Consider the following 27,082-nt stretch of genomic DNA (forward strand, 5'->3'; position numbering starts at 1 on the left):
GTGGTCGGGGGACCTTAGGAAATGGATAACGGCTGAGACTGGCGCGTGGGAAACAGCAATCCTCAAACAGAGGCTGGACTCCAGTGGGGAACTGCATCGCTGCGTGGTGTTAACAGTGCCACTTCTTCTTCCTCACAATACGGACGATACCTCGGACGGTTCGGACTGTCCTAGCCATCAATCCGGTCCAACAAGAATGGACGATGATGTTGACTGTGGTCTTGAGTTGGGGGGGACGCGTAATTCTGTTGATTTGCGTTAAATATTACAAGTGATGCCGACTATGTTTGTTATACTGTTAAAACCAATAAAGAAATTAAAAAAAAAGCCTCCAGAGTTGATGTGCAGACACAAAAAGAACACACTTCGTGGAATGATTACGTTGGATAGGGACGTTGTACCATGTAATAGCACATTGTAAAGGAAAGAATCAGAGGTACTTACCTGTGAATCAGATTCATCAGTGCAGTTCACATCCTTTTCAAGTGCTGTTTGCTCATGGCTTTCAGATTGTATCAGCATGTCCTTCACTTCTGTCACAGAACCCTTCATTGCTTCAGTCTGCTCATTTACAGTGGCAGTATCAGACATCCTCATTGGGGATCACTTGGAAATTCTACAGGAAACAAACAACCTTGGAAAAATATAGAACAATTACGTTTTTGAAGTTGCAGATTTCACTGCCAAGTCAAACACATCGATTAATAATCATGAAAAATGTATAAGTTACTCACTGTAGTGACTAACATACTCCTAGTCCATAGTCCCCTTTCCTCCATACTGTATGCGGGCGTCCCTCGCTAGGGACGGGAGACAGAACCTTTTTCACCAGAAAAAAAAATCCTCCCCTTTAAATTTAGAGGTACGCAGGGGCGCGGCCCTGGGGGCATGCGCTCCCCTGACTCCGTCCACCGGCCCCACTCCTCAGTAACCTTTGACGTGTCGACAATATTACCATTGCCTATTGAAACTAGTTTTATTAAAGGGGAGGAGGGTGAGAAGTATGGAGGAAAGGGGACTATGGACTAGGAGTGAGTTACTCACTACAGTGAGTAACTTATAATTACTCCTACGTCCCGTCCCCTTTCCTCTATACTGTATGGGTGAATACAACTGAATCTAGCCGCAGGGTGGTGGTGACCCGCCCAAGAAAACAAGTTCCTTAAAACTGCCTGACCAAATGCTGCGTCCGACCTGGAGCAGGCATCTAAGCAGAAAGCCGAAGGCATAGCTATAATCTAATTAACCAACCCAACTTTGGGAAGCCTGAAAGGTCTTCCAATTGTAGCCAACAACAAATAATGGTAACAGTCTTATGGTAGTTCCTACCTTATCTTCACAAGGACCCTTCTGGGAGAGGTGCAGAGTAGGGATGCATTGGATCCTGAAGAGAGGAAGAATCCCCCTGAGGCCCCCTGCGCAGTTAGCACAATAAAGGCTACCCCACGGAGTGAGTCCCAGGGAAACCCTTGAGGGGGGAAAAAACCCTATGCTGAGCTGCTAAGGAGCGTGGGTAAGCGCCCTCCTTCCCCCGGAGTAGCGAGTCTTAATCTTCTTTTCTGGTCTCTGGATGTTGCAGATTGTTCGGATCTGCCCAGCTGTTTATTTATTAAAGAACAATAATTGTCCCTGGAAGGGCGGATAGTAGGAAGGAAAGTTGATTCTAAAGAATAATTCAGCCCCTTACCCAATGTTTTAAAATGACTTGCTATTCAGTTGAAGAGGAAGGGATCTGTGCCTACGGAACCTTTCGGTACTGAAAGATGTACTAAAACACTGTCTGCTGAAGTCTTTCAATCTCTCCCTTTGTTATTATTTGATTATCTGGTAAATACTGAAGAATACAAGCAAGGGTTCCTAACCTGAATAGAATGAAAGCTTAGAAAACTCTAAACCGCCAGCGTGAAAAGTATTCTGGGAATGGTAGTTCCCATGGTTGATAGAAGTGGTTGTTCTTTCACAGCAAGCGCTGTTTCCTAGATAGATAACGTCTGTTAAACGTCCTCTCCCCCACTGATCTCGGAGGTAACAAGAAAAGACTGAACCCAAAGCCTACCAATGAACTGGGGAAGTGGACTTGAATATGAAAACAGAGGCATTGCCGATGCCGACGGATGAAGGAAAGAAAGAAGCCGCCATTAGAAGCGTGGGTTCCTAGTAAAGTAAGGGGAGAAATGTATACAACGAGATAGTTAGACAAAGGTCGGAAGAGGAATAGGAATAGTAAGCAAAAGTATGGTAATGCCCTGAAGCGTACTCAGGGAGTGTCTGGCAACCACTGGTAGAGTAGCGACGCGATGTGGAGTCCGCCTTCCTTTCTTTTAACAGGTTTACTTTTCCCTTCGTGGGCGTGGCGGCGCTCTCCAGGCGCACTTATGCTTCTGGTGGGGATGCAATTGCGACTAGACCGATAACGCCCCCTTCCGACAGTGCCCTCTTGGAATAGGGAAAAGTACTTACCCCGTACACATCACGAGGTGTAATGGATGAAACCATTACAGTAGCCCATGTAGCCGCCTTACTGATGACCTGCCATGGAACGTGCTTCTGAAAAGCCAACACTGTGGCCTTGGCTCCGATAGCGTGGGCATGCATATTTGCTGGGAGTGGTTTGTGCTGCCCCTCATAAGCCTCCTCGATGGCCGCAACCATCCATCTTGCTATGGAGGCCTTGGAAGCTTGATAGCCTAGTCTTGACCCACCGAAGGCGACAAAGGGCGCTTCCGATTTGCAGAAGCTCCTGGTTCTGTCCAGGTAGAATTTTAAAGCATGCATGACATCCAGACAATGCAGTAGCCTCTGTGCTTCGTCCTTCGGGTCCGCGAAGAAAGTAGGTAGCACAATCTCCTCATTGAGGTGAAATGAGGATACTACTTTAGGGAAGAATGCAGGATGAGTTCTACGGACCACCCTTATAAAAGGTAGTATAGGGCTCTGAAGCCACCAGTGCCTGGATTTCACTGACCCTGCATGCAGACGTAAGATCCAACAAGAGGGCTGTTTTAATGGTGACCAGCCTGATGTCCGAGGATGCATTGGCTCAAATGGTTTATGCGCCAAGGCGCCCCAAAACTAAATTGAGGTCACACACTGGGTGTGGCTTCTTGATAGGTGGGTAGAGCGTGGTGAGGCCCGCCAAATGTCTCTTAACTATTGGGTTGGAGGATGAAAAGACCTCCTCCTCTGAGTTCCAGTAGGCTTTGATGGCCGCCAGTTAGGTGCAGCATGTGTCCACTTGGTGTTCCGAGAAGGACAGCATGTCATCCAACGTGCAAGTCAAGGGATCTTGACAAAACCTAGTCTACTTGCTCTTGTACTGGCTCCTAGTAGCGTCGCTTCTAGCGCCCAGTATGATGTCTAGGTTAGCCTGTGACAGACGCAGGTGTATTAATGTGACCTGTTCAGGAACCATGCTGCTAGGGCTAACCTCTGGGGGGGCGGGGTGGAGGACTGTGCCTCTCTGCTGTGAGATTAGGTCAGCTGGACCCAGCAGAAGGTGCACCGGGGCCTGTTCTGACAGGCTGAGTAGTTCCGAGAACCATGGCCTCATGGGCCACCACGGAGCTATTCCGATGATACAAAAGGTGCCGGTCCTCCCTGATCTTGCAGATTACCCTGTGGACCAGGGTAGTGGGAGGGAAGGCATACGCGTTCATGTTGTTCCACTCTATCTGTATCACATCCCGAGAGAGCCTCAGCCCTGTCCCTGCCAGGACGCAAACTGGGGGCACCTTCTGTTGGACCACGTGGCAAAGAGATCCACCTGAGGATGACCCCATCTGTTGAAGATCCCATGAAGGACCTGTCCGCCCTCCAGGTTGGACTCCCCGGGAGGTGTATTGCCCTCAAGTGCATGTTCTCCAGAGCCTACTCCCAAATGTTGACTGCCAAGGTACATAAGGGAGGAGACCTGGTGCCACCCTGCTTGTTGATGTAATACATGCTGGAGGAGTTGTCCGTCTGGATGAGGATCTTACCACTGATCATCAGAAGGAAGGCCTTGAGAGCAAGCAGATCGCCTTCAGCTCTAGCCAGTGGATATGGGCCTCCTGTTTCTGAAGAGACCAAACTCCATGGATGCTGTGGTTGTCCAGTATGGCTCCGCAGCCCTCCAAGGAAGAGTGTGGTGATGGTAACCTGCAGTGCTGGTTGCCTGAAGGGTGTGCCTATCCTCAAGTTGCAGCCCGTACTCCACCAGACAAGGTCCTGTTGGAGAAAGGGAGGAATGCTGACCAGTTCCGCCTGGGTACCCCACTACTGGCTTTATGAATTTGCAAAGTGCAGCTGCAATCGTCTCATTTTGAGCTTTGTGTATGGCACTGCCAGTAGACATGCTGCTATGATACCCAAGAGGTTTTTGATACCACCATGCCGAGGTCATCGCTCTGCTAAGAAAATGACTGGTGACCCTCTTGATGGCTCTTGGAGCTCCTATCCCAGATGCGCCATAGGAACGTTAGATTCTGCCTAGGCACCAGCTGTGACTTCTTGAGATTGATGGTAAATCCCAACTCGTGTGGCGTATTCATGAGAGCGGAGGAGGTGTGATGAACCACCTCCGGGGATCTCGCCCTGACGAGCCAGATGTCCAGGTATGGATAGATGGTACCCCTGGGCCCCGATAAGAGCTGCCACCACATTCATGAGTCTGGTAAAGACCCTAGGGGAGAATTGAGGCCAAAGGGTAGAACCTTGTATTGTAAATGAAAGCCCATGATCTTGAACCTCAGAAAGGACCGATGAGGCTGCCAAATTGGGACGTGTAGGTATGCATTCTTCAGATCCAGGGAGCACATCTGAAGAATCCCAGGCACAGTGTTTCCGCAATAAGCACTAGGGCAACCATCTTGAAATTTTGAAGAGGGAGGGAAAGGTTCAAGGTGGAAAGGTCCAAAACAACTCAGGCCAGCCTGGTTCTTCTTGTGTATGGCGAAAATCCTAGAGTAGAAGCCCATACCTCCACTGCCTGACTCTCTACGAGCGATCGAATCTCCGCCAACAGAGTTGTTGTCCCAATCTGTGGGAGTGGAAAGGAGGAGGTGGGAAGGGAGGGAAGAACCGGTAGTCTGTAGCCCGTGGACAGCACTGATGGTATCCAGGGGTCCGCGAGCCAATATTGTGTGTGAAGGGCAAGCCTGCCCCCCAAATGAGACACAAGAAGCCGGAGGGGCGTGTCATGCCTTCTTTCCCTCTGAGGCTGGGACTGAGGACGGGCACTAAAATAAGCCCTTGGTCCCCGTTTTATGCTGTTTACGCCGGTGCTGACTTGGAGACCGGTCCTGCTGTCTTGACCTCTGTTCCTGGAAGCCCCAGAATCTGCTGAAGGCCCGCCCTTGGTCAGAACGCTGATGCGTCTGGCTGTACGTCTTGGGCGTGGACTTCGTGAGGATAGATAAGGATTTTGCCTTCTGGGAACTGTTTTTCTTCTTATGAAGCTCATCGGTGGTGGAATGAAAAAGGTCGCCACCCTCGAATGGAAGGTCCAATATGCGTTCCTGGACTTCCGGGGGGAATTTGGTAGCCCGTAGCCAGGCAGTCATTCTCATGTCTATGGCGATGCAGATGGCATGGCCCTGAGGTGTCTATATGCGCAACGGTGGACTCCATGATGTCCTGAGCCACCATTTTAGATTCAGCCCCGCCTTGAAACGTGCCCGACTGCGCACCGGAAGTTCCGGAAGGAAGTTGGCCATTTCCTGCCAAAGCCTCGGATTACCGCCTGCGAGCATGGCATATGCATTCGACTGACGAATGTGTAGTGAGGCTTTGGAATAGACCTTATTTCCAGAGGCTCCAAAATCATCTCCTTGCCTAGAAGTGCCGAAGACGAGGTAGCTGAGGATGACTGAGGCTTGGAGTAGAGGGGGCTGCCGCAATCACTGAAGAGTACGGTTGAGGGTGTACCGACAGCAAGAGTGGATCCCCCTCCAATTGCCTGTACTTGGCGTCCAGGTGCCGGTTGGTATGCTGTGCTGAATGGGGTTTAAGCCATCGCTTATTGGCCAAGGCGACGATGTCCTTTTGCATCGGGATCCCTGTTCTAGCTGCGGGCCGTAGAGTGAGGACCTAAGCCAGGACCCCCGCCTCCGGTTGTTCCACCTCAGGTTGTGGAAGCCCCAAGTATTCGGCCAAACCTGTGTCGTTCCTGGAAGGCCTCGGCTAAAGATGGCGTGTCAGTGTCGTCCTACTATTCATCGGTGTCCACTAAGGTGTCCAGCTTGGCCGGAGAAGGTGGAGGAGTGATGGGCGCCGAAGGCTAAGGTGTTGAGATTGGAGCCGGAGGCCGATGTGGAACTCCTAAACTGTGGGAGGCAGGGAAGCCTGAATCGAGGGACCTGGCGTGGGCAGCTGGGGCTGCGCGGGGGCCTGAGGCGCTGGAGCCATAAGAGGAATGATTGTAGGCACTAGAGGCAGGACTGCAGGCAGCATTTCCCTTATCACATCCATAAGGATGGATCCCATTGGGGGGGACCTCATAAGTGTGAGAAACTTTTCAAAGAACCGGTCTTCACAGGCTGGTGGGGTGGCAGGTGGCACAGACTTACTAGCAGGAGGCTGCTGGGGCCTGTGCGTACTCTGCTTTGCTGGCCGCGGGGTCTATCTGCCCTGCGACGCTGAAGGATAAGCTGTAGGCCACATATCTGGCAAAGACCAGTCCCACCTGGATTCTCGTTCTACCTGCTCCCCGAATGGGGGTGGTGTTGGACAAGCGGCCATGTTATCTGGCGGAGCAGCCATATTGTCGGGCTGCCTGCCACATGCCTGCGTCGTGGTGCTTGCCTCGCTGGGCCATGCCTCTTACTGAATTCTTGGCTGTGGAGCTTCAGGCCTACCCAGCACCTCAGGATGAGGCCTGTAGTGTCCCTCGGCCGGTAGTGCTGCATACAGGTGCTCCCTCAGACATTTGTCCGTTAGTAGGGCACAGCCCTTCGGGTGGACCCATAGTAAAAGAACCTTGCAGTCCCTCAGCAAGGATCTAGCACCCTCTCGGCCCAACGGCCGGTAGCTGAAGCAGCCTCGGTACCTGTGCTGGTACTAGGACCTGAACGGTCCCTCACGCTCGGCGCTTCCTGGGGAAGGAGTCGCCCTTGCAGGGTGCGATTGAAAAAAGTGCCCTACATTGGGCCTGACTAAGTTCTTCAAGTCCTCTGGAGGCAACCGTTCAAAGAGCTCCCTACACCGAGCTAATCAGTTCTTCAGAGCGCGGGGTGTAAGCGCGTCACACGTGGTACAACCCTCCGAGCCGTGTTCGGGGCCAAGGCAGCGGAGGAAAAGAGCATGCGGGTCAGACGTAGGGAAGAGCCCCTCCGAGGTTGGACACCTGCTGAAGCCCAATGACGTCAACATGCGCCAGGGAGGAGTATGGCACCAGAGGACCGAGTACCTGACTAAAGACCAAAAGACAGAAGAGAAAAAACAGTATCCGGGGAACAGCGCGTGGAATTACAAGGCCGAAGCCAAACCCAAGCGCACTGGTGAAAGCATTCCGCTCCCGTCGACACGGAAAAGAGGACGAAGGCGTGGCGCCGGTGGGTTGATTCAGGGAAAACGCATGCTCCCGGGGCCACGCCCCCATACACCTCTAAATTTAAAATGGATGATTTTTTCTGGTGGAAAAGGTTCTACCTCCCGTCCCTAGCGAGGGACATCCTCATACAGTATGGAGGTAAGGGGACGGGACGCAGGAGTAAAGGACGAAATAGTCCATCTGAATTTGTGCAACTATTTTGATATAGCACAGACCGTTTGTGATACAATATATAAAATAGCATTAACAAAAATCAATATGTAAAAATATTCAATAAACAGTGAAATTATAGCTCCTCAGCTACCCCTCACTAATTACACATGATGAACAGAGCACTGATATAACAGCTTTCAAGTTTGGAGGTGATTATTCTACAATTGTAAGCTTACTTAAGAGCTGGTTCAAACCACAAATGCCCCCCTTCAAGACATCCTGGGCAGTTTTAATTTTCATAACTTAGATTTTAAGACAGAAAACGTTGTATCACAGAAACCTGAATGCTACAGAGATCTTTATTTTGTCTGCAAGAAAACAACTTACGAATGTCAAAATGGACTGGCTCATATTCAATTTATTTACTCTACGAGAGCAATGCTACCTGCAGTACTGTCAGCGAAAGTTGGAATATCGGAATGCGCAAATCGATTTTGATCATTTGTATGGCACTCAAGACCTAAAAAGGTATCGGAGGACATTTAAGTAAAGAGACAAGCATGCCGAGGTTGAATTAGAGAACGTGAATTCTAGAGTTAACTGGAGGAAAGGAAGAGTAAAGCTAAAACAATTTGTCGAAAATGCATGGGGATTTTGAAGATTCCATTTTAATAGTCAACGCAACATCTTGCCTGGTCATTTGCTCGATTTATTTCCCCCCCTTCCCCAGTCGCAGATACCCTTAAAACTTAACTGCACAGCTCCACAGTGTGGTGCTAGACTCAACTGCGTTACCCATGCAAAGGGTTTTGCCCAAGCAGAGTGAATGTAAAATGCTTGCAAGTTTGGCAAGTGGATGCCATCACATATCGTATTTAACGATCGCCCAGCTAGGTAAAGACTCTGCCCCAGCTACCTTGACTCGGGCCAAATAGGGGTGGCGGGGTCGGGCATCCTTCCTTTGCTAACAGAAGGTGTGATCGGCCACTGGACTGGCTGCAAGCGGGACGGCTCCCCCAGGCCGCCCCAGAGCCGATATGTGCTCTTGCTACAATTATTAGATTTTACATTTGTGGGCATCAAGGTTTGTTTCCCACTCCCTCCCTCACAGCATTAAAACATTACAACCCTCAGAACCGGACAATTTGCTCACAGGTTCAACATTCATTTCACGTCAATTCTTGTGACATATCCTAATTCACACACAGGAAGAGGGATAGAAAAACTTGGGAGGTAAAAGGAGAAAATAACGCAGTGCTTTGGATAAGCTTTCCTCATAATATTCACTATGCCAGTAATAACCAGATACAAGAACGACCAACGCTGATTTATCAAAAATAAGCATTTTATTTACAAAAGTCCCTGCATTTCTTCTCGCTAAACAAGGTTCAAACACATTTGTCATTTTTAACGTTACAATAACCACAGCTCAAATCTCTGCATGATTTGAGTTTCAAGTCGCTTCTCCAACTAAACCAACTAGCAACATCACTTCACCTTCTGAATTCTGAAGCCCTTTCCAGCTGTTCTCCAAAAGGAAAGGTACAACACATAAAGGAACTCAAACCTATTTCTACTACTTCTACAACAGACCAAGATGCTTAATTCAATGAAGCAATATTGTGCATCTAAATATTCAAGCAATGCAAAGCACAATGACAGAAGACCGGAATTGCACACTATTCAGTCAAGCAAAACTCCATGCATTTCAAAGAATAAATCAAAACGGGCTCGAAATTAAGATTCAACTAGCAGGAGCTAAAAGCAGCTCCTGGGGATCGCGCATTAGCCAGTGAACAGGAGCTACCACTTGGTAACTGGGAGCTTGTACATAGCGTTCCACAAATCAAACTTCCATAGAAGATGGAAACATAATTTGTCGATTATGTATGACCCCTTATCCTTTAAATGTCATCTGGCTTTGTCCTAATGTTTATCTATACATTGTCCCAAATGCACAGAGTTTAATTCACATAGGTGTGTTTGTTTGGCATCAGGTGGCCTGGGGAGCCAAAAATAGCTCCTGGTAGCTATGGATGTCAAGCTAACCAGGCTCTGCTAGGCTACAAGCAGGAGCTAAATTATCTCTCAGCTCACCTCAATTTCGAACCCTGAAACATGACTTTAAAGTGAGGCTCAGAGCCCACAACTGCCTAAATACCTGATGTGGCATCAGCAGCAGTCCCGGTGTAGGGGCTGGTACCCTATTTATAATCCTTCTCACTTGGAACTTCCCCCTTAAACACAGCCATTGCCATCAAACTACCCAGCTTCTGCATAGGATGTACCTCCCATTCTCCTTAATAATGGTAAATAATATTGGCTGGTAACACCCCTGAGCTTTCTGCTGAATTATCAGTAGATCTGGTTCCACTGTCCACTCATAACTAAGTTTGCATAGAGATGAATGTACTGGCCTGCTCCATTCAATTACACTACATGTGAAAGCATGTATAATATGATCTGGTCACGCTTCTTAGCGCCTTGCTATGCTGAATAATCACTAAATGAACGAATGCCAACTCAAACACACTTCTCTTTGTGACCGAGTCATCACTACTAAAACCATTGCTATGTTGCTGCATTTCACTACAATGCTAATATAGGCCTTTAGTAGCCTTTTTGAGCACTAAAGTGCTTTGAGTATGCTGTTGCAGTGCTAAGTCCTACAGTCGCTGGCTTAAGTATTGAAGTCTGTACTGCACGTAAGCATGTATCACACTACTATCTTTGCTACCTACACTTAAACGGAACATAATAGATCCCCACAGGATAGAATAGAGGAATCCATTTGCTTACCTCATTCAAGGTACTATATTCTACTCTGCCTTTTATAGCCAATGCTACAATAGTTATTTTATTATGAGGGGGACACCCTGAAATGAGATGGTGTCTTATTTATTCCTCTAACCCCCTGCAGGGCTGAATGGGCTAGGACCCATGATTCAAAGACTAGACTGTCGATTGACCGTAGACAGGCTAGACTAATGGGGTCCCTAGGCTCACCCTTTTACTTCCCATGGGCTCCCTCCGCCCCTAGCCCAGGCATCCCTACACCCCAAAAGGATGAACTGGAAGACCAGAGACGAGTAACCCTTGGCTGGTTCTAATCTAGTCTTTTGATGAGAGCCTAAGGGCCATAGCATTATCTACCGTACTCCTTGCAGGACTTCCTACGGGTGCCCCTACTCTGCTGGTTCCCCCAAGGCGAGTTTTAATGTTATAATGGTGTTCACACAGTGTCTTTCTCCTTGACTCTCACCGATGCTCATGTTCTCCTCTGTTCTCTGTTGTTGGGATGCACTTAAAGAGTCCCAGCCAGGCAAAAAGGTTCAGGCTGAGAAAGACCTACTAGCACATACAGTGTGAGCAGGTTGAGTTTTGCGCAGCAGAAGACGCACATATCACCTGTAGTTAGTTTTGACACATTAGATACCCATATATATCAACACAGAAGGAGCAACAAATATTAATGTTGCGGTTGTAGAGTTTATAGATGAACAAGTTACTTACCAACTGTAACGTTCTTTCGACTGGATGTTCCTCCCACGTATTCCTTATCTTTTATAAATTCACTTCCAGCTTACTGGCCTCGGAAACATGTTTTCACAGTGGAGGGCGCTGCGCGTCAACGTCCCTCGAGTCAGTGTCCCTCGAAGGCCTCCGTATCGGCATCGACGTCACCATAGGTATACATAGTCTCGCGCAGCGTCCGTTGCTCAGTTCTGTTTTGAGGTGCTGTTTTTGCCTTGTATGAAATGGTTAATAACCTTGAAGGAGCGTAGGCTGCAAGTACAAGGGAAGTTTTACTGTGGGGAAGGATGGGAGGGGCGATAAGGAATACATGGGAGGAACATCCAGTCGAAAGAACGTTACAGTTGGTAAGTAACTTGTTCTTCGAATGGATTGTGTCCTCCCACCTATTCCTTATCTTTGATAGATTCCCAAAGCAGTAGTGTATAGAGGAGGCGGGAGTAAAAACGAAATGTTTCCTTTAAAGATGCACAGAGTGCAACACAGCTTTTCTAAATCTTGTCTCCTGGCTCGAGGAGTAATCAAGACTGTAGAATTTAGTGAAAGCATGTGCAGATGACCATGTGGCAACCGCACATATATCTTTAATTGGAACTCCTCTTTGGAGAGTTGAAGAGGCTGAGATACCCCTGGTTGAATGAGCCCTAAGGTTTTGAGGGGGCTCTTTTCCTTCCAATTTATAGCACTCTATAATAGTTAATATAATCCATCTTTAGATGTTCTGTTTTGTAATAGATAAACCTAACTTGTGCCATGCATACCCCACAAACAATGGGTCTGTTTGCCTAATCCTCGCAAGTCTGGTAATGTAAAAACTTGGAGCCAGCCTATTTAATCTCTCTTTCTCTTTCCCTGGATGGGGAGGAGGGTAGAATTAGGGTAAGTTTATTTTTTGTGTGATGTGGAATTCTGAGACCACCTTTGGGAGAAAATTCGGCTTCACTTGTATCTGGAGGTTTGCAAGACAAAGCTTGTAATTTGCTCACTCTCCTGACAGAAGTTAAAGCCACTAGAAAGACTGTTTTAAGAGTGAGAAACCTTAGTGAACAGGAATGAAGGGGTTCAAATTGAGTACCCATTAGAAATTTCAAGACTAGGTTTAGGTCCCACAGTGGAACTTGAAAAGGAGTTGGGGGGCGGAGGGGGAACTTTAGTCAACCCTTTCAGAAATTGAATCACAATGGGAAATTTGAAGTATGAAGGCTCATCTGCAGTACGCTTGAAGATTGACAGCGCTGCGAGGTAACCTTTGATTGTGCCAACTTGAAGACCTGAATTTGCTAAATAGAGCAAAAAAGAGAACACCATCGGTGTACTACATGAAAAGGGTTCAATATTCTTTTCTCTACACCAGCTGCAAAATGTGTTCCAACGGCAGCAGTATAAAGATTTTGTTGCTAGCCTTCTGGCTGAAAGCAACGCCTCGATTACGTCATCCGGGAGGTCCCAATCCTTGTATCTCAACCTTTCAGAAACCAGGCGTGAAGGTTGAGAGTCCTGATATCCGGATGGAGAACCCGACCTCCCTTCTGCGAGAGAAGATCCTCTCTTTGTGCAAGACGAATCAGAGGACAGATGGACATGTCTAGAAGATCCGGGTACAATGTTCTCCTGGCCCAATCCGGGGCAATTAGGATCATGGGTTTCTGGAATCTCCTCAACTTCCTGATCATTTGAGGAATGACGGGGACTGGAGGAAACGCGTACAGAAGTGGAAACTCCCAGTCCACCACGAACGCGTCCCCTAGAGCCCCTCTCGGGGGAAATTCCCTTGAGCAGTACAGTACGCACTTGCAGTTGATACTGGTGGCGAACAGATCCACTTGAGGGGTTCCCCAAAGGGCAAAGATCTCTTGAAGGACCTCCTGAGCTAGTTCCCACTCATGGGAGACTTTGTTCTGCCTGCTCAGAGCGTCCGCCGTCGAGCTCTTCTCTCCGGCTAGGTGAACTACCAATAGAGAGATTCCTTCTTGATTTGCCCAGAACCAGAGCTGCATCGCCTCTCTGCACAGTGGCAATTACCCTACCCTGCCTCTTTTGTTGAGGTAATGCATGGCCACTGTGTTGTCCGTCATTATCAGGACATTCTTTCCCTGTACTGATGGCAGGAAAGCCTTCAGCGCTAGTCTGATCATTCTCAGCTCTAATAGGTTGATGTGTAGTCTGGAGTCCGATGGAGACCAATGACCGCTAATGGTCAAGTCGTTGGCATGGCCTCCCCAACCTGTGAGTGAAGCGTCCATGACAACTGTTATCTCCGGCCATGGTTGCCTTTTCAAGACGTTCTCCCGGCAGACCCACCACTGAAAGTCTCGAGCCACTCTGTCCGGGATTAATAGGAGATCTGACATCTTTCCAGAGTACTGTGACCACTGAGTACTTAGCGCCCACTGGAGAGAGCTCATTCTCAGGCGAGCCTTTGGCACTAGAAAAATGCAGGATGTCATGAGGCCGAGCAACCTCAAAAAGTGGAAGGCTGGTAGACGCTGGGCATTTTGAAACTTAATGACCATCTGTAGAATATCTTGAGCCCTCACCTCTGGTGGCAAGGCTTTTCCCAGGGATGTGTCCACGACTGCTCCAATGAGCTGGAGTCTGTGATGGTATGTGACCTAAGTTGAGGGAGAAGCCCAGCTTGTGGAGGAAGTGGCAAACATAATCTAGATGGATCTGAGCTTGTTCCGGGGACGCTGCTCTGATCAACCAGTTGAGCAGGTATGGGTAGACATTAGGTCCCTCCTTAGACTTGCAGCCACAACCGCCATTAGCTTGGTGAAGACCCTCGGGCAGAGGTCAGCCCAAATGGCAGAACTTGAAATTGATAATGAGAGTTGCCAATGGCAAACCTCGGGTACATCCTGTGCTTGTGATGGATTGGCACATGAAAGTAAGCATCCTAAAGGTCTAGAGATACCAACCAGTCCTGAAGCTGGAGGGCCTCACGCATCTGAGAAAGGGTTACCATCTTGAAGTCATCTTTCCTGAGGAATATGTTTAATTCTCACAAGTCCAAGATGGGTCTCAATGCTCAGTCCTTCGGTATTAGAAAATAGGGGGAATACCAACACTTGTTCCTTTTCCGAATGCGGAGTAAAAACGAAAGGGCTTCCCCCTACAGGACATACCTGTGGGGCGATTTGGAGTTTGACGGATTGCAGTCCCAAGTGATTTTGCTGCTGCCTTTGAGGTTTGCAATTTCTCCAGGCTGTCATCAGCTTTTTTGCCAAATAGAGAAGTGCTGTCAAAGGGCATATTCAGAAGCCTGGCTTGCACATCAGGAGCAAAACCAGACTTCCCCAACCACGCAAATCTGCGGATTGTGGTACTCACCGCAATGGCTCTGCTGATGCAGTCAGGAGAGTTGATACCTGTTTGGAGGGACTCACACATCGCATCCTTCCCATCCTTGATGATGTTCAAGAATGAGTCTCGTTCCTGAGAGACAGTCAGCCGCTGATAAAGCACACTCCCAAAGGGTGTGGCTGAATCTAGCTAGCGTGCAAGTGGCGTTAATAGATTTAAATGCCATACTGCATGCTGAAAATAATTTCTTTAGACATGGCATCAAATCTTTTGTCGTCTCTGTCTTGTGGTATAGTAGGGTATGCCGACGTACTATTTGATGATGTCTCTGCCTGCACTACTAAACTCTCTGGAGTTGGGTGCTTACTTAAATATTCAGGGTCTGAGGCAGACACTCTATACTTCGCAGAGAGCTTTTTATTTACTGCAGGGATAACTTCAGGTGTCTCCCAATTTGCAGCTATTTTTCTCTGCAATGCAGCATGAAAAGGGACTATAAGGTCTTCTTGAGGCCCTTTATCTAAGATGTCAGTAAGATCATCTTGCTGGAAAGAGGGTACAGGTGTTGTTGAGCCCATAAATTGCATAATTCTAGCCATAAGGGCTCTGTAAGGCATTTCTGCATGCTCTCCAGATTCTGGTCTGGCATATTCTGCCCCTGGAGAGGTATCTATGCCACTGGCATCTTGCAAAGATACTTGTAGATCTTTCAATCTATTCTCCCCAGAAATTAGTTCCTCTGGAATGGGTACTGTTGCTCTTTGTAAACCAAAAGATCTCTCATTGTCAGAGTCCTCCCCTTTCTCATATATAGAAGATAAAGCTCTGAAATAATCAGATCTTGGATAAGGGGTAAAACCCACTTCCAGAGAAGGAGCCAAATTAGTGGATACTGCTTGGGAAAAAGTTGTGGTTGTAGACGTAGGTCTCGACAAACACACAAACGGAGTCGAAAAACTCGAAAAGGGCCTTGATGTATTCGAGAGGAGCAGAATCCTTCTCTGTCGTCGATATTGTTGATGCCTTGGGTGGGACCTTTGACACCTCTGTTGCCGGTGGCGTAGTTGAGGTTTGAGGCCTCGAGGACGTATCCTTCATCGGCGTTGATGACGGCGTCGATGACATATATTTGTGCGTCGAAGGTACCTTCAACGATGGCGTCGATGACGCAGCATTACTCAATGATTTTTTTCCTTTAATGGAGGGTTCATGATGCTCTCAAAGGTTTTTGTTTGCCGGGTTCGACGCTTCAGAGTTTTTGTTTTTCAGGTCTTTCACCCGGCGTACCAGCTCTAGGCAACTCCAAGCGGGCCAAGGCCGCGTTCTCGAATACCCTAAGTGTTTTTTTACAAAATTCCTCCCACTTAGCTGGAGAGCTGTGTTTAGTGGGGCAGGTGACCCTTTCTGGGGAATCCGAGTATGAAGAAGAAGGAGATCTATGACGCCTCTTCTTAGAGTGTCTCGATCTCGAAGAGTGATGGGAACCGCTTTGAGATATCGATCGGGGATGTTTCTTTCGAGGGTGAGGAGAGGAATGTCTCGACTCAGCCGAGGACAATTTTGAAGGGGTAGAAGATTTAACTGCCTTACTGCTTTCCAACTACCCCTTACGCTCCTTCAAGGCTTTCGCTGTCATAGACATGCAGTCCTCACATTCCGAACACTGGTGCTTTGATCCCAGGCACCACAAACAGATCCTGTGAGGATCCATTAGTGACATATTTTTACGACAATCTTGACATTTTTTTAAGCCGGATCGTGGCGTTGATACTTCCGACGAAGATGCCATCGTAGGATCTTTAGATTTTCAAAGATTTCGAAGATTTCGAAGATTTTCGAAGAGTAAAAGAACCGAGCGTTGCATCTCCGAGGTTTACGAAGCGCGGAAAAACAGAACTGAGCAACGGATACTGCGTGAGACTATTTATACCTATGGTGATGTTGGCGCCGATAAGGAGGCCTTTGAGGGACACCGACTCGAGGGACGTCGACGCGCAGCGCCCTCTACTGTGAACATTTTCTCCAGGGTCAGCAAGCTGGAAGTGGATTTATCAAAGATAAGGAATACGCGGGAGGAACATCCAGTAGAAAGCCGCTTATTAAATCTGAAGGTGAAAGTGCATCTGCTCAAGAAGGCAGACACAAACATAAGAAACAGTAACAAGTCAGTATTGTGAGAAACCAGAGGGTGTTTCACAACCTAGTCCCCGGGAGTCCCGCACTCCAGGGAAAGGCCATTGCTTTTGGATCCCGACCCTGGGGGTGAAAAAGCTAGGGAAGATCACCTTGGTAAGGGATCCTCAGAGGGGTGAGGGTGGAGAAACACCTGATGGTGAGACATGGTATCCCCTTTTTCCACAACCCATCTAAACCCTATCCCTGGTTATTTTATGGGAAACTACAGCTCCCATAATTCCTCCCCACGTCACAGTGACAACACTGAGCAGAGGAAGATGAGGAATGAGGCCAGGAAGATTTCCTCTACAGACTTGCAATGGCACTGTCCGTTTAATGAGACCAGGCAAAGTCAGGCACGTAATCCTAACTATGCACACCTGCCACTTGTTGACCCTCCCTGTCAACATAAAAGGTGGCACGCACAGACACAGTACGAGAAGGAGCAACTCTTTCAGGGCTGATGCAAACCAGGCGATGGAAGTTGGAAGGCCAAGGGGCTGATCGGGAGCTGCGAAGAGCGAGAGAGAGCCAGGTCAGAATTCCACACTTTCAGGAAGCCGTAAGCGTTCCATGACTGAAACCAAGTTAGCGGAAAGGAGAAACCTTCAAGATGATTCAAAGCGGCCTGCTACCCTCCCAGGTGAACGTCAGAGTTGGGTAGGAGCAGAGGAGAAATGGGTAATGGCTTCGATTGCTACATGAAAGGTGTTGGAGAGAAGCCCAATTAACACGACCAGCCAATTATTTAAGGGAACAAAAGCCCGGTTTGTGTTAAAAGCAAAAGTAACTGTAACCAAAAGTTGAAGTTTGTGTGTGCCGGTAAAACGCATAATGTAAAGGATAATTGCTGAATGATGAAGAAAGTATACAAAGTAACAGTGGTCCTGCGAGGCGGAATCGCACATTCAAAAATCTCTGTTGAATGTTTGGAGTTAAAGTGTATAGAATGGGAACCAAAGTCAAGAAAGTAACCGCAATGCTGAGCGAAAATTGAGACGCAAAATATGTGAACTCTGAATATGTCGGGAGGCAAAGTATAAGAACTTAGAAAGTTGCCAAGAAGGCAAAGTAAAGATAATAAGAAACTACAAGTATCAAGTGGCATTGGTGGTGCGAGATGAGGAAGATTCTATGATTGTTTAAAGAGAGGTTGAAGTGGTCATGCAGAGGTCTACGTAAAATCCTTGCATTTTCGAAAGTCTTCAATGGTAAAGAATATAAAGACAAAAGTAGGGAAGGGAATCCTCACAAAGAGAAAGAGGCTCAAGCCCAGCAAAGGGGGTGCTTGTGCTAAACTTTGGTAGGGTGAAAGTTAAATGTGAAGCAATATGGGGAAGGGAACCACCACAAACAGAGACATACTCGAGTCAGTGCTGACCTGTGGTGAAGTAAAAAGGTGAATGTGAAAAGAGGCAGGCTCGAGCCTGGCAGAGGGAAGTCTGTGTTGAATTGTGGCAAAGTAAAAGTCACTACTGGTGTGAACTGAAGGACCAGCACACAAAGCGGGCCACGCTACAACTGGAGGATACGTGCTGGGTCAATCGGGAGCGCAAGGACCGATGACAAAGAAGGTTGGAGAAACTAGGATGGAAATGCTCACGGGAACTGACATACAAGGTTTCGACCAAGGAGGACATCAGGCACATAGTGGTAGAGATCAAAGCCCTCAGAAGGGACATACAGTCTTCCCTAACTGACTTAACGGGGAGAATGATCTCAGTCGAAAGTAAAGTTGAAAGCCTTGAACATAACCAACTGAACGCGGACATGGTTGAAATGAAATTAGTCGCAAGGATGACCGAAATTGAGCTTCGGGAGGAGGAAATCATGCTCAAAATGGATGACTTGGAAAATAGGGAGGAACATAACAATGTGCGACTACTCGAACAAAAGGAATCGGCAGGGGAAACCCTGCGTCTGGTTGAGGAAAAGGTCCAGGCACTAGTACACCAACTATTTGAAGCGGAGGGGGGCAAGGAAGTGCAAATAGAAAGCGCACACAGGAGGCGTGCCCTATGGAAATGGCCCCGGTCAATAGTGGCCAAGTTTCTCAGATACACTGACAGAAGTCCTGAATAGGGCCAAACAGCTAAGAAGTGGAATTTGAGGGCTCCAAAGTTGCAATATATCAGGACCTCTCGAACCTCATTCTGGCCTGGCGAAGGGCCTGCAGACCTCTCACAATATGGCTACGTGACAAGGGAATTGGATACCGATGGGGCTATCCAGTCTCCCTGCAATTTCAAGTGGAAGGGGTGGAATACAGATTAACATCGGCAGAGGAGACCAAGCAGGCCCCCGAGTCATCTTTACAACAGGTCTTGACGCGGAATCAAGGAGCCCACGAGGGCCATCCATAAGCAGAGAGAGATCGGAATCCGCACCAGGCCCACAAAGGAAGAGGAGGGGCAAACAGGAAGGAAGTATATCCAGCTCAACGGGCCCTCGCCCTGCAAATTGCCCTTTGCGCAAGACCAAATGCCTGAACAAGAACCCGGGGAACGGAATACATGAATGACAGAATGGAACTATGAGTGATCGGGCGATCACTTAAAGGAATGTAACAGGTTTGCTTGAGGTAGACACACAAAATCTGCTCCAAAGAGGCCTGTGGGAGAGAGGGCGTCTCCGAGGCAATGAATAAACATACGGTACAGTCATTATTGGTTGAAATGTTGTTGGTGGGGTTTACACAAATGTTACGGCTCTGGTGACAGTGGCAGCACTAGCAATGAACATTATTCCCAAGATGTTGAAGTCGATGAGAAAATTGAGTCACATGTTCGGATGATGTTATGCACTCGTAATGGGGAGAGGTGATGCCGGAAGGAGTCTGCTGATGGGGACGTGGAATGTGAAAGGCCTAAATTCCCTGACTAAAAGGTCACTGGTAGCTAGAGGATTCTGCAAGGCGACTCTCGATGTGCTCTTCCTACAGGAGATGTGCCTAATACACAGAAGAGACAACGATACGAGGGCAGGGATTGGACAGGTCCACTGGGCATCGGGGGAACACCAAAAATGGGGGAGTCGGTATAGTGATAAATAAGCAATGCAAGCTAAGAGCTTGTACGACCACCCTCCATCTGGAAGGGAGATTACTGATACTAAAGGGGACTTTGAAAGGGGCGAGTGTACTCTTTGCTGCACTATATGCACCCAAACAGGGGTAAGCACACTTCATAATGGATGCACTCAACATAATACAGGAACGGGAAGAAGACCTGTACATAATAGGGGGTGATTTCAACTCTTGGGCAGACGAAAAGGACAGGAGGACCAGGTGGAGCAGCGTGTGGGGGGTAGTGAAAGCTAGACCCGGACACTTGCGACGCACAATTGTGGCCAGTGGTTTCATTGATGTGCGGAGAGAGCAACACCCAGGGGAAGAGGGGTACACAATCTACTCATTCCGGCACAACACCTATACCAGAATCGGCTACCTCCTTATGAACAGGGACCAAGGGATGAGGGTGACCCACAGCGAAATAAGGCCGGTGGGCTGGACTGACCATGACATGGTCCTTATTACCGTAGACGTTAGAGGGCTTTACAGACCTGATAGTAGTTGGCACTGTAATGAAACGCTTTGGAAAGACCCCCCCCCCCCCCCCCTCTATGCGACCCAATTAGGGGAGGCAATCACTGAATACTTCAAAATTAAACGATACTGGGGAAGTGAGCAACAGAGTGTTCTGGGATTCCGGAAAGGCAACTTGGAGGGGACAACACATTAGGGAGGGGGCGAGGCGCAAAAGAGAGAAGAACCTAATAGAAGAGAGGCTAAGGAGGGAGATAGTGGACGGAGAGGACAGGATGCACGCAAAGGAGGGGGAAACAGATGAAATCAGAGAAGAGACACTAACTAAAAGGGCCGAGGTGAAAGCACTGGGGTTAGGGGAAAGTGTGGAAACTGAGATATCTCGAGCACAAATATTCTGAGAAGGGGGACAAGGCGGACGCACTGCTGGCAGCGAGACTCCGGATACAGAGGGCAAAGGTGGGTATCCTCCCTTATGAACCCCATGGGGGACATATGTGACACAACCAAGGAGATAGCAGAAGGGTTTGCCCAGTACTTCGAGACCCTTTACAAATCTGAAGCACCGGCGGGGGAAGAAGCAGTGAGGGAGTACCTGGATAGGATAGATATGAATAAACTCACCAGCATAGAGGTGAACACCTGGAGAGCACATGAACAATAGAAGAGGTACAAGAGGCGATATCCTGTCTCCCAAATGGTAAAGCCCCATGGGAGGACAGATACACTAAAGGATTTTACAAACAATCCTGACGCGGCACATGTTATACAACCATATTTTAGAAACCGGAGAGGCTCCAGACACCTTCAGCAAAGCACTGATATCGGTGATCCCAAAGGATGGGAGGGACCCCCACAGTGTGCATCCTACCTCCCTGTCTCACTTCTGAATGTAGACGAGAAAATATTCACACGTATCCTAGCAACACGCTTCGAGGAGAAGTTGCCCCGAATAATACACCCAGACCAGATAGGCTTTATAGCAGAACAACAGGGCCCAGAGGCGGTGAGAAAGACCCTAGACCTTATGGAACATGTTGGGGAGCCTAGGGAGACCATGCACTTCTAAGCCTAGATGCAGAAAAAGCATTCGACCGTGTCGAGTGGGGGTTCCTTTTGCAGTACTAAAGAAGATAGGAGCAGGGGACAATAGGTGTCGATGCATTAGGGCTATCTACTCTGGACCTACGGCAAAGGGTAGTTGTGAATGGGGCGAAATCCAGGGAATTCGAGCTTAGCAGGGGCACCAGAAAGGGCTGGCAACTCTCGCAAACTGAGCATGTATGCAGATGATGTTCTGGAATACCTCTCGGAAGTGATAGAGACAATGCCTAGAATACTCCAGGTGTTAGGAGAATACAGCCACCAATCGGGTTTCAAGGTAAACTTGAAGAAATCATTTCTCTCACTGGGGGAGACAAAGGAGCTTCGAGAGGTCTGGGTGGGACTGTGGGTAGAGGAAGATCGCCTGAAGTACCTTGGGGTGCGGATTCCTAGATAGCTGGACAGACTATACGAGGTAAACTTCCCTCCCCTGCTGCACCGGCTTTTTAGGGAGCAAGACACCTGGTCAAATCTCATGGTTAGGGTGCTTGAATGCGCTCAAAATGGTCCTCCTTCCCAGATTACTCTATCTTTATCAGGCACTTCCGATAGGATTGCCAGACACACTTTGAAGAACTAAAAAGACGAATGGTGAGATTCCTCTGGAAAGGGAAAAAGCACAGAGTAGCCTATAGAATACTAGTACAACCCAAGGAGAAGGGATGGGTAGGGCTACCAGAGATGCGTACATACTAAAAAGCAGCCCAGTTCAGGGCCCTGGTCCCCCACTTAAGGCGAGATAAACAGAAGCAATGTGGAAGAATCACCTATTCCGCCCGGTCAAACTTGGGGAATGGCTTTGAGCACCGAGAGATGGAGCCCGAGAAAAGTACAGATGCATGGGATCCTGGGCCCGCTCTGGTCCCTCTGGAGAGTTAAGAAGGAGATGGCGGGGGTTACCACCTGGCCGTCACTGTCACATCTGGGCACCACCTATAAGGGACAGTATCCCCGGACACGAGAGATTCAAGGCTGGTTTGAGAGGGGAGCAGGGGGGGTTGGGGAGGGGAGTGGAAAGAGTGGGGCAGGTCCTAAAAAATGTCTTCATAGAGTTAAATGAGCTGGAAGAATACCTGGGAGTGGGGAGGTTTTCAGTATTTAAATACTTACAACTCAAAGGGGTACTGATGTCGGAAGACTGGAAATGGGACTTCCAGAGGGAACTGACAAGTACAGAGAAGGTGTTGAATACAGGGAAGGCGGCGAAGGGACTCATCTCTGGACTATACCGTGCCTTACTAGATGCACAGGGTGGAAACAGATGCATAGGAGGAAATGGAGAGGGATATGAAAATGGAGATGGAGGATGAGCAGTGGCAAAGGTAATGTGAAAATGCTCACCGCACATCAGTGGCTTGCCAGTACAGACTACATGAGTTGAAACTCCTATACAGGTGGCAGTGGGACCCAGCAAGACTATCCCTAATGTACCCTGGAGCGGACCCAGACTGCTGGAGAAAATGCATGTCGAGGGCAGACTATTGGCACATGTGGTGGGCCTGCGAAAGGGTGCAGAGATTCTGGAACGAAATACTAGGGAGGACAAGAAACCTAGATGGGATAGATAACCTCCTGGTGCTATTTGGCATAGAAGCGACGGAAGGGAACTGGGTCAGACTCCCACATACGCCTCACTTCTTATTACAAGCGGCCAGAGCTTGCATTGCTGGAGGCTGGAAAAGGGTGTAACTTCCTAGTGAGAAGCAATGGGCGGCGAAGGCTCTGGACAAATATGAAATGGACCAACTCACTGGACAGATACATGGCCAAGCCTCCTCAAGGGAAATGGTATGGGCTCCCTTCCTGGAAAGATAGGACCCGGAGAGGCCTCAAGTAAGAGAAAACCAAGGGTCTCCTACGACCCAGACGGGGGATGTGGAACTCTAAGGAGAAAAATGTACTGAATGGGTAATAGAGGATAGCGACACTGTGGAAAGGAGTGGGTGGGGGGGGATGAGGGTTGGATAGGTGAATGCAGGCCCCACGACGGACCCCAGAGAAGGAAATTGTGGTGAGGCCAACAAATGTGGAGAATGGACTCAGGATTAAATAAGCGAAGCGATGAAGAAGGAGCCTGTCGGTCGCAGGCGCCAGCAAACCAGATGCTGGTCACACCTAAGAGCCTGTTAGTTCAAAGGGGGGAAGGGTTAGGAGGGGACCTGAATAAAGGGGGGTTGTTGGGGTGATTATGTTATTCACTCCCTCCCTTTCTGGTTTTGTTTAATTTTCTTTTCATTTGGTAAGGGGGCAGTGGAACAAAAACTAGAAATTCGGACATGGTGAGCAGTGCAATCAGTAAATGTGTAACTGTGTATTATTGTAACTTATTCACAACTGTTTACCAATAACACTAATTTGAAAATAATACAGGAATTTCCTTAAAATGTGAGGGTCAGAATAGTAATTTGGACACAGGATGGTTTGGTTTTGGACATTGTGACAATTTTCCCAACCCCTTTTATTTATCAATACTTGTGTCTTTGTGTCCAAGTTTCATTCCGGACTACTAACAAAATTAAAAGTGAGTGTGAATGTGAGAGAGACGTGTGGTAAAAAAAAAACATTTACATACTCTACAGTATCATAATTAAGGCAGGGCAAAGAGCAACTCTTGGGGACACCTTTAACAAAAATATTTATTACAGTGTGATGGAATAAATTAGCACATCATCACAAAGCACATTCCGCACCGAGGGAGAGCCCACACGAGTGTCATGGTCAGTGGTGTGCATGGTACACTGTATAATAACTTAAGATACCCAGGTTGTGCACAGGAAAAGCTAGCATTACTATAAGTGAAATAAGTGTAGTCAGGGATACGCCAATTAGTGCATAATAAAAACAACGTACCAGCCCTCGCAGCGCGGTTCCTGAGCAGGTCATGCTGAAAGACTTGAGCCTATCTCAGGCTAACCTAGCGGTCATCCAGAGTGCTAGAAGCAAGGCTACTAGGGGCCAATATAAGCGTAAAGGGTCTACATTCTGTCATTGGGCCGACTCTAGGGAGATCGACCCTCTTGAGTGCACCTTAAACGATGTGCTCTCCTTTTCGACACACCTCGCCCATGCCGGTGTACACGTGGATATACGCCGCACCGATCTGGCAGCCATGGGAGCTTACATGAATTCGGAGGAGGGCCCCTTCTCCTCCTCCAACCCCGTGGTCAAGCTACATCTGGCAGACCTCCACAGGCTTTACCCGCCTATAAAGAAACCACACCCTGTGCGGTACCTTAATGTTGTGTTGGGCGCCTCGGAGTCAGTGAGATCCAGGCTGTGATGGCTTCAGAGTCCTATACTATCTTTCACAAGGATAAGGTCGTCCTGCGAACGTACTCTGCGTTCCTACCCAAGGTGACCTCCTCCTTCCATCTCAACGAGGAAATAGTCTTACCCACTTTCTTCGCCGACCCAAAGGACGAGCCTCAGAGGGTCTGGCACCGTCTGGATGTCGGGCATGCACTAAAATACTACCTGGACAGGACCAATGACTTCCGCAAGTCGGACGCCTTGTTTGTCACTCTGGGTGGGTCAAGGCCCAGTTACCAGGGCTCCATAGCAAGGTGGATGGTCACGGCCAGCAAGGAGGCCTATGAGGGGCAGCACAAACCTGTGCCAGCTAACTTACATGCCCATGCGGTCAGAGCCAATGCGACAGCCATCGCGTTCAAACGGCATGTGCCGTGGCAGGTTATCAGCAGGGCGGCTACCTTGGCCACCCCTTTCGGATTTCTGTAAGCACTACTGTTTGGATGCCGCCTCTAGGTCGGACGCGGGGTTCAGACAGGCAGTTCTAAGTAAGTGTTTTCTTAAGGAGGGTCTCCTCTCCACCCTGGGGCTACATTCAGTTGTAATCGCCCATACAGTATGGAGGAAAGGGGACTATGGACTAAGAGTACATTGGTCACTACGATGAGTAACTATTAGTGTTTTCTCCTGCAATGAGGGCAGAGAAGCCTTTTGTAAGGCTTAAATGTTTTTCTTTGCCTTTGTTTCATGTGTTTCATTTGTCTGGAGCCTTTACACATGCTCCTTGAGGTCACCCCCACACCCAGAACACATGCACTCATGCCCTTAAGCCTGACAGTCTGCCCCTGTAGCCGCCAAAAGTTCTCACACAGCTAACTCTGCCATTTGAGGTCCAACATGCCCAAAATTTGCGAAGTGTGTCCCAACTGTCTCTTCAAAGGTGGGAGGGCTCCTCAGAAGTGCTGGTCGGGATAAAGGGGTGGATCAGAACCCTTTTATGTCCTCGTTCTCGGGAGCTGAAGGATTAGGTGGCCATCCTCCACGCGCCCCCTGGTGTTATGATATGATATGTTATGATATGGTATTTGTAACGCGCCTATACACTGGACCTCTGTTCTTGGAAGCTCCAGAAACCCGCCAAATGCCCACCCCTTGTCAGCGCGTTGCTGCAACTGGCAATAGGCCTTGGGCGTGGCCTTCGTAAAATAAAGACATCACGGTTTGCAAGCTATTCTTTTGATCTAATTTCTCATCCGTGGTGGAGTGGAGAGGTCACTACCCTCCAAAAAGAAGGTCCAACATGCGTTCCTGGACATTGGGATTAACTTAGTAGCCCGGAGCCAGGACGTCCTTCTCATGTCCGTGGCACTGCAGATGGCCCAGCCAAAGGTATCATGTGGGCCCTGGTGGACTCCATGATGTCCTGCGCTACCAGCTTGGCTTCTCCTATGCCAGCCTTGAAGCGCGCTCGACTCTGTGCCGGAAGTTCTGGGATGCAAGGAGGCGCTGGAGTACAGCTTTTGACTATGGGTGCCGGTGGGGTGAGCGGGAGGGAGCATGTCCCTGATGGCATCCCGGAGGATGGCCCCCATCCGGGGAGTTCGCATCAGCCCTAGGAACCTTCCAAAGAACCAGTCTTCGGAGGCTGTAGAGGTGGCAGGTGATATTGACGGAGTGGCATAACGGCTGCTGGGACCGGGGCACGCTCTACCCAGGGTGCAGGGGAAACCTGCCCTGCGCCGCTGATGGATAAACTGTAGGTCACGCACCTGGTTGCCACCAGTCCCACCTTGTGACTTGTTCCTCCACCTGCTCTTCCAGAGGGGGTATCTGACACACAGCCATCTTATCTGGCGTGGCAGCCATTTTGTCGAGCTGCGTGCCAAAGTCGTGGTGCCTGGCTCGCTGGAACCAGCCCTGTCCAAGACGCTTGGTTTTGAAACATAAGGCCTATCCCGCACCTCAGGCTGTGACCTGGAAGGCGTAATGCCCTCGGCAGAGCTGCCGGTAGTGCAGCGTGAAGGTGCCCCCTCGGCTATGATGCTGGTACTAGGGCATTGCCCCTCGGAAGTAATCCCGGTAAAAGAACCTTGGGTCCCTCAGCACTGACACCAGAAGGATCCACAGAACCCTCAGCCATGGGGCCGGTAGCTGGACTAGCCTCGGGACGTGTGCTGGTGCTAGAACCCGAAAGGTTCCTCCCGGGAGGGTGCTTCCTTGGGAAGTAGTCGCCTTTACGGGGTGCGATAGCAAATAGAGGCCTTACCTTCGGCTTCGAGCGATGTTTGACGAAGTCCTTCAGGTCCTCCAGAGGCTCTGGAAGAGAACCCTCCACCTAGCTAGCCTGTTCTTCAGTGCACGTGGAGTCAGTGTGTTGCACGTAGAACAACCTTGCCAGCTGTGGTCAGGGCCAAGACAGCTGAGGCAAAGGGCGTGGGGGTCGGACGTGGGGAAGAGACCCTCGCAGGCAGGACCGTGGTGTCGGAAGACCA

At 48.9% G+C, this 27,082-nt stretch overlaps 1 protein-coding gene across 10 annotated transcripts in view; it reads right to left on the minus strand.

Moving 5' to 3' along the window:
• R3HDM1 (R3H domain containing 1) overlaps window positions 1–27,082 on the minus strand; it is a 1,943,510-nt gene that overhangs the window by 1,741,952 nt on the left and 174,476 nt on the right. For all 10 annotated transcript variants that reach the window (XM_069616551.1, XM_069616544.1, XM_069616545.1 and 7 more), the window contains exon 3: window positions 445–634. In XM_069616551.1, the coding sequence (XP_069472652.1) occupies window positions 445–597 (153 nt within the window). In that variant the 5' untranslated portion in view covers window positions 598–634. The remainder of the gene's footprint in view (window positions 1–444; window positions 635–27,082) is intronic.

The sequence above is a fragment of the Ambystoma mexicanum genome, chromosome 9, assembly GCF_040938575.1.
Source record: "Ambystoma mexicanum isolate Mex_15411 chromosome 9, UKY_AmexF1_1, whole genome shotgun sequence".
Lineage (NCBI taxonomy): Eukaryota > Metazoa > Chordata > Amphibia > Caudata > Ambystomatidae > Ambystoma > Ambystoma mexicanum.